An 18,395-nucleotide genomic window follows, 5' to 3' on the forward strand; every position below is an offset into this window, starting at 1 on the left:
TATAATGCACGGGACATATATAATATAATGCACGGGACAGATATAATATAATGCACGGGACAGATATAATATAATGCACGGGACAGATATAATATAATGCACGGGACAGATATAATATAATGCACGGGACAGATATAATATAATGCACGGGACAGATATAATATAATGCACGGGACAGATATAATATAATGCACGGGACAGATATAATAAAATGCACTGGACAGATATAATATAATGCACGGGACAGATATAATATAATGCACGGGACAGATATAATATAATGCACGGGACAGATATAATATAATGCACGGGACAGATATAATATAATGCACGGGACAGATATAATATAATGCACGGGACAGATATAATATAATGCACGGGACATATATAATATAATGCACGGGGCAGATATAATATAATGTACAGGACAGATATAATATAATGCACGGGACAGATATAATAAAATGCACGGGACAGATATAATATAATGCACGGGACAGATATAATATAATGCACGGGACAGATATAATATAATGCACGGGACAGATATAATATAATGCACGGGACAGATATAATATAATGCACGGGACATATATAATATAATGCACGGGACAGATATAATATAATGTACAGGACATATATAATATAATGCACGGGACAGATATAATATAATGCACTGGATGGAGCCGCACACACAATACTCTGCGTCTTCCTGATGGAGCTGATGAGATTCCTCCTGCACAGGTGAGCTGCTGCTGGGTTGTGACGTCAGTGGGCGGGGCTTGCTAGGAGTCATGTGACCCAGCTCAGGTGTGCTCCAGGTGAGAGGAGACATGGCGGCCGGCAGGAGCGAGGAGCAGCCGTGCGGCTTCAGTGAGTACAGACGGGAGACAGCAGCTGAGAATAGACAGGACATAGCCTCCACCAGGGGGAGGGTGAGGGCCATACTGCACAACTAAGAGGGGATGAAGGGGGAGGCTGGAGGGTGTGCTGGAAGTGTGGAGGGGGGGGAGGCTGGAGGATGTGCTGGAAGTGTGGAGGGGGGGGAGGCTGGAGGATGTGCTGGAAGTGTGGAGGGGGGGGAGGCTGGAGGGTGTGCTGGAAGTGTGGAGGGGGGGGGAGGCTGGAGGATGTGCTGGAAGTGTGGAGGGGGGGGGAGGCTGGAGGATGTGCTGGAAGTGTGGAGGGGGGGAGGCTGGAGGATGTGCTGGAAGTGTGGAGGGGGGGGGGAGGCTGGAGGATGTGCTGGAAGTGTGGAGGGGGGGGGAGGCTGGAGGATGTGCTGGAAGTGTGGAGGGGGGGAGGCTGGAGGATGTGCTGGAAGTGTGGAGGACAGGCTGGAGGATGTGCTGGAAGTGTGGAGGGGGGGAGGCTGGAGGATGTGCTGGAAGTGTGGAGGGGGGGGAGGCTGGAGGATGTGCTGGAAGTGTGGAGGGGGGGAGGCTGGAGGATGTGCTGGAAGTGTGGAGGGGGGGGAGGCTGGAGGATGTGCTGGAAGTGTGGAGGGGGGGGAGGCTGGAGGATGTGCTGGAAGTGTGGAGGGGGGGGGAGGCTGGAGGATGTGCTGGAAGTGTGGAGGGGGGGGAGGCTGGAGGATGTGCTGGAAGTGTGGAGGGGGGGGAGGCTGGAGGATGTGCTGGAAGTGTGGAGGGGGGGGAGGCTGGAGGATGTGCTGAAAGTGTGGAGGGGGGGGAGGCTGGAGGATGTGCTGGAAGTGTGGAGGGGGGGGAGGCTGGAGGATGTGCTGGAAGTGTGGAGGGGGGGGAGGCTGGAGGATGTGCTGGAAGTGTGGAGGGGGGGGAGGCTGGAGGATGTGCTGAAAGTGTGGAGGGGGGGAGGCTGGAGGATGTGCTGGAAGTGTGGAGGGGGGGGGAGGCTGGAGGATGTGCTGGAAGTGTGGAGGGGGGGGGAGGCTGGAGGATGTGCTGGAAGTGTGGAGGGGGGGAGGCTGGAGGATGTGCTGGAAGTGTGGAGGGGGGGGAGGCTGGAGGATGTGCTGGAAGTGTGGAGGGGGGGGAGGCTGGAGGATGTGCTGAAAGTGTGGAGGGGGGGGAGGCTGGAGGATGTGCTGAAAGTGTGGAGGGGGGGGAGGCTGGAGGATGTGCTGGAAGTGTGGAGGGGGGGGAGGCTGGAGGATGTGCTGAAAGTGTGGAGGGGGGGAGGCTGGAGGATGTGCTGGAAGTGTGGAGGGGGGGAGGCTGGAGGATGTGCTGGAAGTGTGGAGGGGGGGGAGGCTGGAGGGGGTGTGTGTGTGTGTGTGTGTGTGTGTGTGTGTGTGTGTGTGTGTGTGTGTGTGTGTGTGTCTGGAGGATCATGCACATTTTATTCTTTTTAATAAACATCACAAAACAGTGAACACAGAATATGATAAATTCCCTAAAAATGCCAGTAACAATGTAACGCGGCGGTGTCCGGTCCCTGGCGGCGGTGTCCGGTCCCTGGCGGCGGTGTCCGGTCCCTGGCGGCGGTGTCCGGTCCCTGGCGGCGGTGTCCGGTCCCTGGCGGCGGTGTCCGGTCCCTGGCGGCGGTGTCCGGTCCCTGGCGGCGGTGTCCGGTCCCTGGCGGTGTCTATGGTTTAGGGTTTTTTTTTCTGCAGGAGTTGGCAGCACACAGTAACAATCCTGGTAGTTGTATTTTGCTGCAGTTTATTCTCCTCTTCACTATTTGATATATTTGCAGCAGTTTTAATAATTTTATGCTGCAGAAAAACAAAAGTTTGGGTTTAAAAATGAAAAATGCATGCCCCCCCACCCTCGCCCCTCCTCGCACCCCCCCGATGCTGCTGAACTCTGCGGTTTGGCTGCTTTGCTCTTCTGTCCCATAAGAACGTGGCTTCACGTCTGCACCAAAATGCATCAAATAAGGGGCAAAAGGCAGGAATGATGCAGTCGTCGGAGGAGATTTTTTGGTGCGGATCCTGCAGAAAATAAACAGCACAGGATTTATGCAGTGTGAACACAGGCGGAGCCCCTGCACACAGCTGTGTAGAAAAATAAAGTATTGCACGGTCCGTGTCATCCGCAAAGAGAAGAAAAATGATGGATAAATGCTTGAAACATAGAGAACCAGATGTTAGCAAAATTAATTTAAGGAAAAAAGACATGGGGTCAGTACATGCACATTACAGCGGCAGCTCGGCGCTGTGCTGTACCGTGGCGCTGTGCTGTACCGTGGCGCTGTGCTGTACCGTGGCGCTGTGCTGTACCGTGGCGCTGTGCTGTACCGTGGCGCTGTGCTGTACCGTGGCGCTGTGCTGTACCGTGGCGCTGTGCTGTACCGTGGCGCTGTGCTGTACCGTGGCGCTGTGCTGTACCGTGGCGCTGTGCTGTACCGTGGCGCTGTGCTGTACCGTGGCGCTGTGCTGTACCGTGGCGCTGTGCTGTACCGTGGCGCTGTGCTGTACCGTGGCGCTGTGACTGTACCGTGGCGCTGTGCTGTACCGTGGCGCTGTGCTGTACCGTGGCGCTGTGCTGTACCGTGGCGCTGTGCTGTACCGTGGCGCTGTGCTGTACCGTGGCGCTGTGCTGTACCGTGGCGCTGTGCTGTACCGTGGCGCTGTGCTGTACCGTGGCGCTGTGCTGTACCGTGGCGCTGTGCTGTACCGTGGCGCTGTGCTGTACCGTGGCGCTGTGCTGTACCGTGGCGCTGTGCTGTACCGTGGCGCTGTGCTGTACCGTGGCGCTGTGCTGTACCGTGGCGCTGTGCTGTACCGTGGCGCTGTGCTGTACCGTGGCGCTGTGCTGTACCGTGGCGCTGTGCTGTACCGTGGCGCTGTGCTGTACCGTGGCGCTGTGCTGTACCGTGGCGCTGTGCTGTACCGTGGCGCTGTGCTGTACCGTGGCGCTGTGCTGTACCGTGGCGCTGTGCTGTACCGTGGCGCTGGTTTTCAAAAAATGGAGGGGATCCCAAGCTGTTTTTTTTTTTTTTTTTTTTTTCATAGCTTTTTTTTTTTTTTTGTTTTAAAAAAAAAAAAAAAATGGGGGAGAACCATGGTATATTTGGTCCTTCCCAGTTTAAAAATAGCAGCTAGCAGCCACCCCAGAAGTGGCTCATCCATTAGATGCTCCATATCTGGCACTGGACCCGGCCCTTCCGTTGCTGTGGTGCAGTGGCAACCTGGGTATTATATGGGGCTGACGCACTCTGTGAATTGCTGGCATCAAGCCCTGGTATTAGTAATGGGCGGACGTCTAGCAGAAACCTCATTACTAATCTAATAGTGGGAGAATATAAAAGTATATTTGCACAAACACCCCCCGACTACAGCCCTTGTTCACAAATTATTTATTTTTTTTTTTTTGGAAAGAAAAAAAAATCCTGTGTAATCCATAGTGGTGTGACATGATGTCCCCCAAAAGCAAACCTGAGAGCCATGAGAAAATGATTAAAGGGAACCCATCAGGTGACATCTGCCCCCGGACCACGAGCAGTGCTGGGTGTGTATTGCTAGTTCCTGCCTAACTGTCCCTGTATACACCAGCATAGATAAAGAGATCTATAGAACTAAAGATCCCATGTGATATGCTAATGAGCGCAGGGACTAGTCACAAGGGTGTTACTTCCCTTGGCTAGTTGGCCCCCTTATCATGTAAGCACACCCCCTGTGGGCGCACTAACATGCTAATGAATGCACAGCGTCAGAGGCATGGTCGATCTCACCGCTGTCTACCACCGCCCCGACGCTGGTTTCAGCACAGCGCGCATCATGCGTACTATGAAGCCAGGTGTACACATCTCGGCTAACACTGGTGTAGTGCGCATGACCGGAAGGCCGGGGACGTTCTGATCATGCACACTGAGCCGAAAACCAGCGGTGACAGCAGAGGTGAGATCGACCCTGCCTTGGACACTGTATTTATTAGCAAGCCCACAGGGGCGAGCTAACATGCTACCCTTGGCTAGTCACCCCCCCCCTTAGTAACGCCCTTGCAACTAGTCCCTGCCTCATTAGCATATGATAAAAGATCTTAAATACTTTTTCTACAGATCTGTTTATGTATGCTGCTAGATGCAGGGATTAGCAATATGCACCCAAAACAGCTCGTGGTCCTCGGTGCATAGTGCACCTGACAGGTTCCCGTTAAAGAAATGGACAAGACACCATCTTTCTCCAATTTTTATTTTCCTGCAAAATCCTTAATCCAGGTCTGCTGTAATCCAATAAGGGGGTCACACAACAATCCCGCACCCGCAGTGCCAGCCAATGAACAGAACGTTCCCGATTGGCTGGGGGAGCAGTCACTACAGGCTCGTACACTGCTGTGTGAGAGTAACTGCAGTGAATGGAGATGACCTCATGATGTCACTCCAGGTCACAGCAGCGGGTCACATCACATAGCAGTGTGAGCCACCGCGGGCAGGGACGAGTGGTGATGTCATGAGTTCCACCGTAGTTAATAACTCTCACAATACTTGGATTGAGAACCGCTGGGACAATGACCTGCGGTGAACTCGTGAAGTCACCGCTTGTCCCTGCCCACCGTGGCTCACAGGCTTCTGTGTAACCAGGATTCAACTACTGGATAAGTAATAGGGGTGTCTGCAAGCCGCCCCCCCATTACCAATACCAGGGCTTAATGTCAGCTGGCACCAACCCCATATGTTACTCATTTGCCATAGCGCCAGGGCAGCGGGAAAAACTGAATACAGCGCCAGAATTGGCACATCTAATGGATACGCCACCTTTGGGCCGGCTGTGGGGTGATATTTTTAGGCCCCTAATTGTCTGTTATGCCTTTTTAGCTTTTAAAAAAAGTTTTGTTCTGGTAATTAAACAATCCGCATCGGCATGGGATCTGTATTGGCTTTAATTACCACACGCATGGGAGACACGGAGGTGTGAACACGGCCTTACAGACACAACTGCAACATGCCATATAGTGAAGCCACATAAAGATGAGAAAGTTCTGGCTGCTCGGACTACAAACAAGAGAAATCCAGCCGTCCTCATGCAGCAGCGGACAGTCCTGGATTTGGGTCTACACCCTCTAGTCTCTGGCGTCTGCAGAATGTCCCTCACGGCCACCACCCCTCTGACAATGATTCCTACCAAAGTAGAAAGAAATGGCAAATGGGTGTGGTTGTGGGTGGGGTCAACGTTTTCCACATAGGTTTGGGTTATGACCATACCTCAACTTCTACAGAATAATAATAAGAGGGACAGTTATTCAACACTTTTCCCTCCCCCCTCCTTCGCCTCCGACCTCCCCCCTCCTCCGCAGAAGACTTCCACAAATTTCAAAAACCAGATCGAGTAAATCAGAAATGAATACTAATCAACCATCTCAACCAACAGGCCCCTGCCCCTCCCCCATAACCCTCCACCCACCATCACTGAAGGAGAGCTTACCCATCTTCTCTCCAAATCACACCTCACCACTTACTCTCCACCCAACCTATCCCACCTCCTCACCACCATGTTTATCCCGGCCCTAACCCATCTCTTCAACCTATCGTTAACTTAAGGTACCTTCCCTTCTGTTCTCAAGCAAGCCACCTATCCTGGAGAAGCCATCCTTTTGGCCCCACCTCTACGTCCAGTTATCGCCCCAAAGCGCTGCTCCATTCACGTCCAAACTCCACAAATGGCATCTCCAGTCTGAAATTTCCCCGTCTCTCATATAATTCACTCTTAAACAACCTACAATCTGGCTTTCATCCTCACCGCCCCCGAAACTGCCCAAAATGATTAAGGACGTATCACTAAACCAAACAGACATTTCTCAATATTCCTCCTAGACCTGTCCTCCTCCTTCTACATTACTCTGTGCTCCTCCTCCTAGACCTGTCCTCTGCCTTCTACATTACTCTGTGCTCCTCCTCCTAGACCCGTCCTCTGCCCTCTACATTACTCTGTGCTCCTCCTCCTAGACCTGTCCTCTCCCTTCTACATTACTCTGTCCTCCTCCTAGACCTGTCCTCTGCCTTCTACATTACTCTGTGCTCCTCCTCCTAGACCTGTCCTCTGCCTTCTACATTACTCTGTGCTCCTGCTCCTAGACCTGTCCTCTGCCTTCTACATTACTCTGTGCTCCTCCTCCTAGACCTGTCCTCTGCCTTCTACATTACTCTGTGCTCCTCCTCCTAGACCTGTCCTCTGCCTTCTACATTACTCTGTGCTCCTCCTCCTAGACCTGTCCCCTGCCCTCTACATTACTCTGTGCTCCTCCTCCTAGACCTGTCCTCTGCCTTCTACATTACTCTGTGCTCCTCCTTCTAGACCTGTCCTCTGCCTTCTACATTACTCTGTGCTCCTCCTTCTAGACCTGTCCTCTGCCTTCTACATTACTCTGTGCTCCTCCTTCTAGACCTGTCCTCTGCCTTCTACATTACTGTGCTCCTCCTCCTAGACCTGTCGTCCTCCTTCTACATTACTCTGTGCTCCTCCTCCTAGACCTGTCCTCTGCCTTCTACATTACTCTGTGCTCCTCCTCCTAGACCTGTCCCCTGCCCTCTACATTACTCTGTGCTCCTCCTCCTAGACCTGTCCTCTGCCTTCTACATTACTCTGTGCTCCTCCTCCTAGACCTGTCCTCTGCCTTCTACATTACTCTGTGCTCCTCCTTCTAGACCTGTCCTCTGCCTTCTACATTACTCTGTGCTCCTCCTCCTAGACCTGTCCTCCTCCTTCTACATTACTCTGTGCTCCTCCTCCTAGACCTGTCCGCTGCCTTCTACATTACTCTGTGCTCCTCCTCCTAGACCTGTCCTCTGCCTCCTACATTACTCTGTGCTCCTCCTTCTAGACCTGTCCTCTGCCTTCTACATTACTCTGTGCTCCTCCTCCTAGACCTGTCCTCTGCCTTCTACATTACTCTGTGCTCCTCCTCCTAGACCTGTCCTCTGCCTTCTACATTACTCTATACTCCTCCTCCTAGACCTGTCCTCCTCCTTCTACATTACTCTGTGCTCCTCCTCCTAGACCTGTCCTCTGCCTTCTACATTACTCTGCTCCTTCTCCTAGACCTGTCCTCTGCCTTCTACATTACTCTGTCCTCCTCCTAGACCTGTCGTCCTCCTTCTACATTACTCTGTGCTCCTCCTCCTAGACCTGTCCTCTGCCTTCTACATTACTCTGTGCTCCTCCTCCTGGACATGTCCTCTGCCTTCTACATTACTCTGTGCTCCTCCTCCTACACCTGTCCTCTGCCTTCTACATTACTCTGTGCTCCTCCTCCTACACCTGTCCTCTGCCTTCTACATTACTCTGTGCTCCTCCTCCTCCTAGACCTGTCCTCTGCCTTCTACATTACTCTGTGCTCCTCCTCCTAGACCTGTCCTCTGCCTTCTACATTACTCTGTGCTCCTCCTCCTAGACCTGTCCTCTGCCTTCTACATTACTCTGTGCTCCTCCTCCTAGACCTGTCCTCTGCCTTCTACATTACTGTGCTCCTCCTCCTAGACCTGTCCTCTGCCTTCTGCATTACTCTGTGCTCCTCCTCCTAGACCTGACCTCTGCCTTCTACATTACTGTGCTCCTCCTCCTAGACCTGTCCTCTGCCTTCTACATTACTCTGTGCTCCTTCTTCTAGACCTGTTCTCTCCCTTCTACATTACTCTGTCCTCCTCCTAGACCTGTCCTCTGCCTTCTAAATTACTCTGTGCTCCTTCTTCTAGACCTGTTCTCTCCCTTCTACATTACTCTGTCCTCCTCCTAGACCTGTCCTCTGCCTTCTACATTACTCTGTCCTCCTCCTAGACCTGTCCTCTGCCTTCTACATTACTCTGTGCTCCTTCTTCTAGACCTGTCCTATGCCTTCTACATTACTCTGTGCTCCTTCTTCTAGACCTGTCCTATGCCTTCTACATTACTCTGTGCTCCTTCTTCTAGACCTGTCCTATGCCTTCTACATTACTCTGTGCTCCTTCTTCTAGACCTGTCCTATGCCTTCTACATTACTCTGTTCTCCTCCTCCTAGACCCATCCTCTGCCTTCTACATTACTCTGTGCTCCTCCTCCTAGACCTGTCCTCTGCCTCCTACATTACTCTGTGCTCCTCCTTCTAGACCTGTCCTCTGCCTTCTACATTACTCTGTGCTCCTCCTCCTAGACCTGTCCTCTGCCTTCTACATTACTCTGTGCTCCTTCTTCTAGACCTGTTCTCTCCCTTCTACATTACTCTGTCCTCCTCCTAGACCTGTCCTCTGCCTTCTACATTACTCTGTCCTCCTCCTAGACCTGTCCTCTGCCTTCTACATTACTCTGTGCTCCTTCTTCTAGACCTGTCCTATGCCTTCTACATTACTCTGTGCTCCTTCTTCTAGACCTGTCCTATGCCTTCTACATTACTCTGTGCTCCTTCTTCTAGACCTGTCCTATGCCTTCTACATTACTCTGTTCTCCTCCTCCTAGACCCATCCTCTGCCTTCTACATTACTCTGTGCTCCTCCTCCTAGACCTGTCCTCTGCCTCCTACATTACTCTGTGCTCCTCCTTTTAGACCTGTCCTCTGCCTTCTACATTACTCTGTGCTCCTCCTCCTAGACCTGTCCTCTGCCTTCTACATTACTCTGTGCTCCTTCTTCTAGACCTGTTCTCTCCCTTCTACATTACTCTGTCCTCCTCCTAGACCTGTCCTCTGCCTTCTACATTACTCTGTCCTCCTCCTAGACCTGTCCTCTGCCTTCTACATTACTCTGTGCTCCTTCTTCTAGACCTGTCCTATGCCTTCTACATTACTCTGTGCTCCTTCTTCTAGACCTGTCCTATGCCTTCTACATTACTCTGTGCTCCTTCTTCTAGACCTGTCCTATGCCTTCTACATTACTCTGTTCTCCTCCTCCTAGACCCATCCTCTGCCTTCTACATTACTCTGTGTTCCTTCTTCTAGACCTGTCCTCTTCCCTCAGTCTCACAGACCTTGTTTTGTTGCTGGATCTCCTCACTAACTGTACATTGACTCACTCCCGTTCCCACACCACCTCCTCATCCCACCCTCTGTTGGTGTTCCTCTAGGTTTTGTCCTAGGACCCTTGTCCATTGATACCTTTTTGTGTGTTGGCCCAGGCCAATGGCTTCTCGTACCACCTATAGTCTGATCTGATAACATTCCACTTTTCTAAGATGCTGAACAGCAAAGACGATATTGCGGTCAGATCGTCTATCGGCCATATTCTCCTTATCAAATTTTTTAACACTCAATGTGGACAAAACTGAACTCCTCTTTCCTCCATACCATGTAAGGTTTCTATCCCACTTTCCCGGGTACCGGCATCCGCTGCTTCGGAGTAACCTGGACTCTGCTTTGCCTGTCACCTCGCACATCCACGTTCTCACCACCTCCAACTCAAAAATATTTCCAGAATCCGTCCTTTCCTCGACCTGCAATTTACTAAAATGTTTGTGCCGCCCTCATCATCTCCCACCTCCACTACTGCAATATCCTCCTCTGTGGGCTTCTACTAACTTCACTTCTCTCCTGTCTGTCCTAAACTCTGCTGCTCCTGTCTCTGCGTATGATTGCTGCTTTACAAATAAAATGACTGGTGGAGGGGAGAGAATGATGTAGGATGTAATGGCAAGACTGGTGGCTCCGTACAGAAAACCATACAGTACAGACCTCTTATCATATGGAGGACAGGTGAGGTCCTGCACGGGTAGAAGTATCTACACATGCCTGTAGGAAGGGTGTGTGTATACACTATTAGTAACTTTATGGTCCCAAATCTTTTATCTTGCAGTTATTCTTCACAATGCCCTTCAATGTACTGACAGCACTCTGGGCGCATGCACCCTGGGCACGTGGCGCTCTGTGGGCGCATGCACCCTGGGCACGTGGCGCTCTGTGGGCACATTCTGTCTGTAAAGGAGACAACCATAGTGATTTTTAGGCAGCATAAATGATCAGGCAACATAAATGACCTTGCAGCCTGTGGCTCATTTTTAGCACTTCTGCTTGAGTTATCGTGGGTCTGAAGAACGAGTCCTGCTATAACTGCCCCCCCCCTCCACATGTCCTGTGTCATTGGAGAAGGTTCTATCCATCGTATATAACAATCCACATACCCAGAGCCACCTGTGACCAGACCCCGGCCTCACCCTCCACCTTCTTGTCACTATTTGGGGGTGAGCAGCATTAATGATCTCAGCTCTGCAGTCGGTGGATATCCTGCTCTTCTGGATGATCGGTAGAGGTAGCTCATTCCCATGAGACCCCTTAAGTCTAATGTCTTCTCTCCCTGTTTATTAGATGTGGTGAAGGGCCCTCGGCAGTTGATGCGAACTGGGATTGCACTGATTTTCATAGGCCATGTGAACTTCATCTTGGGCGCCATCGTTCACGGTACTGTCCTGCGGCATGTAGCCAACCCAGAGAAGAGGGTGAGCACCGAATACTGCGCCGCCAACATCATATCTGTGGTGTCTGGGCTGCTGGTGAGTATCTCCTGATGTGCACAGAACTGTATAAGGGGGGCGCTGTTCAGAACAAGTCTTATTAGGCAGGTATAGGGGAAAATGCAAAGTGACTGAAGAAAACAGAAAAGTGAATCTCCTCGGTATTTGGCACCTCCATCCTCTGTATCTCATGCCCGCCCGGCGCCTCTATCACGTCTTCTCGTCGTCCCTGAGCTCCCCTGCATCCCCTTCTCCCCCTGCCGGCATCTGGGTGACTCTGGGGAAAAACGTTTAGAAGTCGTGACGGAACTGAGACACAGATTCCAACTACATAAGGGATCCTCTAAATGTTGGGAGTTCCAGAAGGTTGATGATCAGGTCGTCAGAGTAGCTAAAAGAACGACTCTGCCATTTGAAGATTCTTCTCAACTTAACTATCCAATGGGCTGCAAGGAGTCTATTGAAAAAAAAAATCCTTGGAAACATCAGCAGTCCTGTGTAAAACTAATGTTCCTTCTACATGTGTGGCCAGATCTTTATTCCGATGGTTGGGCCAGCTTAAGGAACATCTCACCCAAGGCACAACCAGAGAAGACCTGCCTGCTTGCCTCCCTTCCTCTTCTCCAAAACGCTATGGGATTCCTGGCAGACCCGTTTGTTGAATCAGTCTGCAGCAAAATCGGTGGTATTGTCGAATTCCACAAGAAAGGCTCTCTGGCTCAAATTATGGAGTGGAGACGCAACCTCTAAAATTAAGCTCTATTCCATCCCCTTTAAAGAAGAGTGTTTTTGGGCCAGCTCTGGCTGAACTTCTGGTAAAGGCAACTGATCAGAAAAAATCTCTACCGAAACAGAGAAGCCCTAAGGCCCCCTTCACACGTCAGTAATTCTGGTATATATGCATGTGTTTTGTTTTTTTTTTTTTTTTTTTTAATTTGTATTTATTATACATACCAGAATCACTGACATACGCAGACCCATTATAATCTATGGGTCTGCTCACACATCAGTGATTTTTCACTGATGTGTCTCCGTGCAGCATACACGCGTGTCCGTGATTCTGCACGGAGACAAGTCAGTTTTTTTTTTTTTTTTTTCTGGCACCACTGATGACTCACGGACCACACTATGGTGTGATCCGTGAAACACGTACCAGGAAAACACTGACATATAAAATAATAAACATTTTCAACTCACCTTTCCAGCGACGCGCTGTGCAGCCTCCGCTCTCTGCAGCTCCTGCCCGACTCATGAATATTCATGAAAGCAGGAACAGCCGACCCGTAAGTAGCTGCAGAGAGCGGTGGGTGGATGCTGCAGAGCCGAGGAGTTCAGCACCATGGACAGAAGGAGCGAAGGCAAGTGAGTAATGTCCATTTGCGATCACGGATTGCACATGGACAACCCACGTGTGCCGTGAATCACGGAGGGACATGTGCGTGTTTTACACGTCAGTGTTTTTTCAATGACGTGTGAAGGGGGCCTAAGAAAAGGCTTTTTCGTCCCCAGCAGAACAAACCACCTAAATATAGAGGTAAATGTTTCTGCCTCTCCCAAAAGGGGGAGAGGCAGAAACATTTGTCTTCCAAAACAAACAGCAAGACAAACTATGCCAGCATGATAGGAGGCCGTATCTCTAAAGTAATTTCCCAATGGCAAATTATATCCTCCAGCCAGTGGGTCCTGAACACCATCAGAGAAGGCCTAAAGATCGGGTTTGTCTCCTATCCTCCACAGCGCCTGAGTCCTCTTCCTTTACAACACAGGACTCTCTATATCATGTCTCCAGGAACTGCAGATGTCAGGACTAATCTCCAGTTCCGGGAGCAGAGATTGGGAAAGATATGAAAGAGATTCATATCTGTTCCTGGTAAAGAAGACGAGCGACTCTCACCAGATCATAATAAACCTAAAACCATTGAACCAACACACAACCTACAAACTGTTCCAGGTGAAGTCAATCAGGTCCACAATCCCAATAATTGGGCAAAACTTTGTGATGGCCACAATCGAGAGAGAGATGCCTATCACATTCCCATCCACCAGTCTCGCATGAAGCTCTTTAGATTTACAGAATCTCAAAACCACCAGGCCCTCCACTTTCAGTACAACGTACTGCCTTTCAGAATCTCATCAGTGCCTTGCGTGTTTACCAAAGTTATGGCAAAAGCAGTGGTATTTATCAGAAAACAAAATAACTGTATCATCCCTTATCTTGACGACTTCCTGATTATTGCTCCTTCAGCTCCCATGCTCCAGCAACATGTTCTAAAAGCCCAACTAAATCCCCAGAAATTGGACTTGGACCCCTCCACAAGGATGAAGTTTTTGGCCTTCTGCTGGCTTCCTGCAAGCAAACATCCTGTTTGCCAGAGGACAAGCAAATTAAAGTCCAGAATCTCAACTCTACAAGATCAGACATCAGTGACTCTGGGATCGGCAGTGTCGGCGATGGGACCATGACGGCATACATTAAAGCGGTAGCATAAGCCCAATTCCAAACAAGAACCCTGCATATACACGTCCTGACCTCTTAAGACAAATCCCCCAGATCTCTAAACAAAAATCTATCAGGCCGTGTAAAAGCCTGCCTCTCTTGGTGGATGATCCCAAAAGAAGGGGAGTTTGCTGGAATCAGGATCTCTTGGTGACGTCAAAGCAGAAACCAGCCAAAGAGGTTATGGAGCCATAGTTGTACAAACATCCCTCCTGGGACTCTGGACGCACAAAATCAGGCTCAAGTCTTTCAACTTCAGAGCACGGAAGGTGGTAGAAGCTCTCAAACTGTGACAACCCTGGTCCATGGGTCCCATGTGAAGATTTGAGGCAACATAATGGTGGCCCATCTACGCCAACAGGGAAGCATGCAACATGAAAATCTGGTCTCCACAATAATATTTTCCTGGGCAGACAGTCTCCTCAATCTTGATAGCTTCTTTTGGGCCACATGGGTGCTGGTTTGGGACTCGGTAATTAGCTCAAGAAGGTCCCTTGATGCTGCTTCTGATCAGCAACCTTTATCAAGGTCCCCCTATATAATTCAGATCTCCACAAGTTGAACTTGGCTGCCTGGCTATTGAAACCACAATCCTGAGAGCCAGAGGTCTTTCACATAGTGGAATCAGGACACTTCAAAAAAAGCAGAAAAGAAAATAACACCATATAGCTAAGATATGGAAGCAGTTCGTTTCCTGGTGTAAGGTTAATGCGCCAGATCAGTTTCATCCAAACATGGCTCAAATCTTTGATTTTTCTCCCAAGTGGACTAGAAAAAAAGGCCTCAAACGTAGTACAGTCAAGGTCCAGGTTTCGGCCCTAGGTTCTTTCTATGACAAAAACCTCGCAAGCCATTGTTTAATAGGTTCATGACTGTCTGTCAGACTGCGATCTAGACAGACCAACCTGGTTCCCACTGGGATATAAACACTGTCCGTAATGGGTTAACACAGCCTCCCTTTGAGCTGGTTCCTCTTTGGACATTATCCCAGAAAACTGCTTTCTTGGTTGTAATAACCCACTGTTCTAGCGGTAGTTAACTTCAAACTGTTTAGAGAATCCTACTTGAAAATTCTGGATGATGGCATTATTTTTCCTCTTGGCCCGTCATTTCTTCCTAAAGTAGGTCTCAGAATGTCACATGTCTCAGGACATCATCGTTCTACCCTCCTGTAAAAATGCATCCAATGACAAAAAAGTGGAACTCCATTCTTTGCATAGATCTACGTAGAGCAGTTCTAGTTATCTCCAATATCTTAAGTTACCGTCCTCCATCTTTCCTTGTGGAAAGATGAGAATTTCTTCATCCACTTTGGTGGTCAAAATAAGGGCATGAAAGCTGCCAAAAAATAGAATTGCTAACTGGATCAGGAAAGCAATGTGTGAAACCTACAATAACCAAAATCTGTCTCCACCAGAAAAGTTCACAGCTCATTCTACCAAATCAGTCTCCTGAAATGAAAGGACAGCCGCCTCCATTGAGCAGATTTGCAGAGCCACCACCTGGTCTTCAGTCCATGCCTTCATCGGACATTATAGATTAAAATTTGATTTCTAATAAGGACCTAGTCTTTGGTCGGAAGGTCCTTCCTGCTGTTATAACCACCCCCTAAATTTTTTGCTGATACTCACTCCTCCTGTGGTGCTGTAGTGGAAGGTGACTATAGAAAATAGAATGTGTTACCGGTAATTCGGCTTCTAGGGACCCTCCGCGACAGCATAGATATTCCTTCCCTAGATTATGTTTATGCATTTATCTCTTTATTTTTTGAATGGCTTATTTCTGAAATAACACTTAAATGAGGCAGGGACGGGCTCATTAACCTTTTGTTTCCTGTCCCTATCAGGGTGGAGAGTTAACCTCCTGTGGTGCTGTTGTGGAGGGCTCCTAGAAACCAAATTACTAGTAATACAAATTCTGTTTTTGTTAATTGCTCAAAATAGACTGGTGTATGAAGCTCCTTATATATGAAGCTTCTTGCTCTGTATCATTTTTCTCCATCTTGCCTAAAACCCTTTGCACAGTACTGTAGATGGGGCACTATGCACTCAGTGCAGGGTCACTTTGATGGAGTAATGAAGTGCTCTACCTAATCTTCAGTCTTTTTGATAGTTGTTCCTCAGTTTCTTATTCTCATTCTTATGTATTTCTGCAGAGCATCACAACAGGAATCTGCGCCATCCTCGCCTCCCGCAACCTGGGCTGTGCCAGAATCGTGAGTCTCCTCCATGACCTGTATCTATATCACTACTGTACACTGATGGGAAGTGTCAGGTCATCCTCTGACCACTCTTTTTCTATCTGCAGCACTGGTCTCTTCTGGTCCTTGCTCTGCTGAACGCCCTGCTCTCAGCAGCTTGTTTTGTGGGTCTTGTCCTTTCTGTCTCCTTGACCATTGCAAATGGAGGCAAAAACCTGATTGCTGGATGTAACACAACGGTCCTCCCTGCTGACACCCGCTCCGTCATCATGAGCAACGAGTGCCCTTTCGACACAACACGGATCTATGTGAGTGCATTATATCTGTAGCTTATTATCTAGTGTTCTCAGTAATGTTACTGCTGATTTCTGGCGGTGTTCAGTGATGTCACCATTGCTCTCTAGTGATGGATAGGCGGAGTTCTCAGTGATGTTACAGCTGATTTCTAGTGATAGGTGGCGATCACTGAGAACGCTGCCTATCCATCCTCTGATGATCAGTGGTGCCATTGCTGACAATGCTACCTATTGCTCTTCTCCCATCTTCCAGTCCGCTCCCATGGCCTGGCAATTTCGTCACTGACGTCCAGGATGTAACTGTTGTGCGTTACAGTCACACCCAGTCACTAGAACATAAGGTTCCAAAAGACCCCTTTGGGCCTATGTGATAAAATCCCTTATTAAAGACTAGTAATGGTTGTGTACACTGTTGTAAACTTTTCCCTCGTTGCCACGAGCCTCCAGTAGCCACTGATGCCCCATAATTGCTCCTCTTGTGGGGAACCTCCCATGCTTGGCTCTCTGACCATCTTGCCTTCTTTGGTAGGACACCACACTGGCTCTCTGGTTCCCCTCCATGTTTCTGTCTGCAGTGGAGGCCGCACTCTCAATCCGCTGTTGTGTGGTGGCATTTATTCTCCGAGGGATCGGTCCATGTGGAGAGACTTATCTGAGGCAGAGGGTAAGTGATAACTGGTAGTGATGAGCGAGCACTAATGTGTTCTGGTGCTGGGAACTTGTAATGAGCAGTTTGACACTTGGCCAGGCTCAACTCGAGCAGCCAACTATAATGCAAATCTATGGGGAACTCTTAACGTTTTTCCGGAAAAGCTTCTGGAAAAAGGCTTGCGTTCCCCATTAACTTCTGTTATACTCGGTACACAAATCAACCTATCCAAGCATCCATCTGCTCATTACAAATACGGAGTATGGTAGTATTCACTTATCACTAATAACCGGTAGTATCAGATGGGTCCAGGCCCTGCATCTCCGGCTGCACTGGGGTTGAGGGGGCCACTGGATGGGATTATATGAAGTTATCATTGTTCCCAGAGATTGAGGTGGAGGCTACTAGATTTGTGTGAGGAGCGGTCAGCCGATTCTTGCTAATCTGGCTACCAGAAAAATTAATGGAAATGCAAAGGATGGAAGTCTGAGGCCAGTAGATTCACAAACTGGGCTCCTGGGTAACATGAATGTGTCTCAGTTGCAGGAGCAGGCGGCCGAGAATGAGCGGCTGGAGGATGCGGTCAGGCCGGAAACGCATCAGCTCATCGAGGCTCGGGCATAGGCGTCACCCTGGAGGTGAGTGTCCATGGTGGAGGTCACATTGAGGGCTGTGATGGGTCTGAGGGTACTGCAGTAGTGACTTCACCCACTGGCAGGAGACTCTGCAACCAACAATCCATCACTCCAACTCCTCCTGGAGTATCTGAGTTGTTGATAGTGAGGGAGGTTAGCGGGGATGATTGCCAAGTGATGGGGATGATTGCCGGGTAACACGAGAGCTCGGCATATGATCACTGGGTGACTGGCACTATCGGCAGGCGAGGAATAATTGCTGGTAATGGGGGCTGTCAGCAGAGCAATGATTGATGTGTTGGGGTGATCTCGGAGTGGTGGGGCCTGTTGGCGGATTGTTGATCTTGTTACATTGTGTTACAGGTGTGACCCAGCTGGATGCACTGACTGAGCTGGCGTCTCGCGGGGATCAGGATGTCTGCTCTCATTTGGCTGGAGTCCCGCTTGCAGTTTTATTGTTTTACATGCTGTACATTCATATGGTCTGTGTTTTCCTGATATTTTGTGAATAAATCCAATTTTCTAATTTCCGGCTGTTCATTGTCAGGGATGTGTAGCACAACCTGCTGTCAGGGTCTCCGCTGTTTGGGAGGCTTGTCCTTGGTTGTGTTCACAGCACACTGGTTTCTAGTGTCTACTGGAAATGTTCAGTTCTTATACACCAAATTTATAAAGTAACGTGAAACCAAAAAACAATCCTCCCACAATGCGATGGAAGATAAGAGGCTTCTGAGCCAGCAGGACTTTCCACCTGGTATAACCGTAGATGTGCCGGTTCCGTCT

At 49.5% G+C, this 18,395-nt stretch overlaps 1 protein-coding gene across 1 annotated transcript; it reads left to right on the forward strand.

The window, feature by feature from the left end:
- Nucleotides 1–808: 808 nt before the first annotated feature.
- KRTCAP3 (keratinocyte associated protein 3) lies at nucleotides 809–18,138 on the forward strand. Its single transcript, XM_075338888.1, has 7 exons — nucleotides 809–873; nucleotides 11,190–11,374; nucleotides 15,988–16,047; nucleotides 16,140–16,340; nucleotides 16,858–16,992; nucleotides 17,518–17,615; nucleotides 17,976–18,138. The coding sequence occupies exons 1-6, from the start codon at nucleotides 834–836 to the stop codon at nucleotides 17,599–17,601; spliced, it is 705 nt and encodes a 234-aa protein (XP_075195003.1). The 5' UTR covers nucleotides 809–833; the 3' UTR covers nucleotides 17,602–17,615; nucleotides 17,976–18,138.
- Nucleotides 18,139–18,395: the final 257 nt, after the last annotated feature.

This window comes from Anomaloglossus baeobatrachus, chromosome 3 (genome assembly GCF_048569485.1).
Source record: "Anomaloglossus baeobatrachus isolate aAnoBae1 chromosome 3, aAnoBae1.hap1, whole genome shotgun sequence".
In the NCBI taxonomy this organism is placed as follows: Eukaryota; Metazoa; Chordata; class Amphibia; order Anura; family Aromobatidae; genus Anomaloglossus; species Anomaloglossus baeobatrachus.

Coding starts and splice junctions, on each gene's coding strand:
- KRTCAP3 (XM_075338888.1), top strand. CDS start 834: ATGGCGGCCGGCAGGAGCGAGGAGCAGCCGTGCGGCTTCA. Junction 874..11,189: donor GGAGCAGCCGTGCGGCTTCA/GTGAGTACAGAC, acceptor CCTGTTTATTAG/ATGTGGTGAAGGGCCCTCGG. Junction 11,375..15,987: donor CTGTGGTGTCTGGGCTGCTG/GTGAGTATCTCC, acceptor GTATTTCTGCAG/AGCATCACAACAGGAATCTG.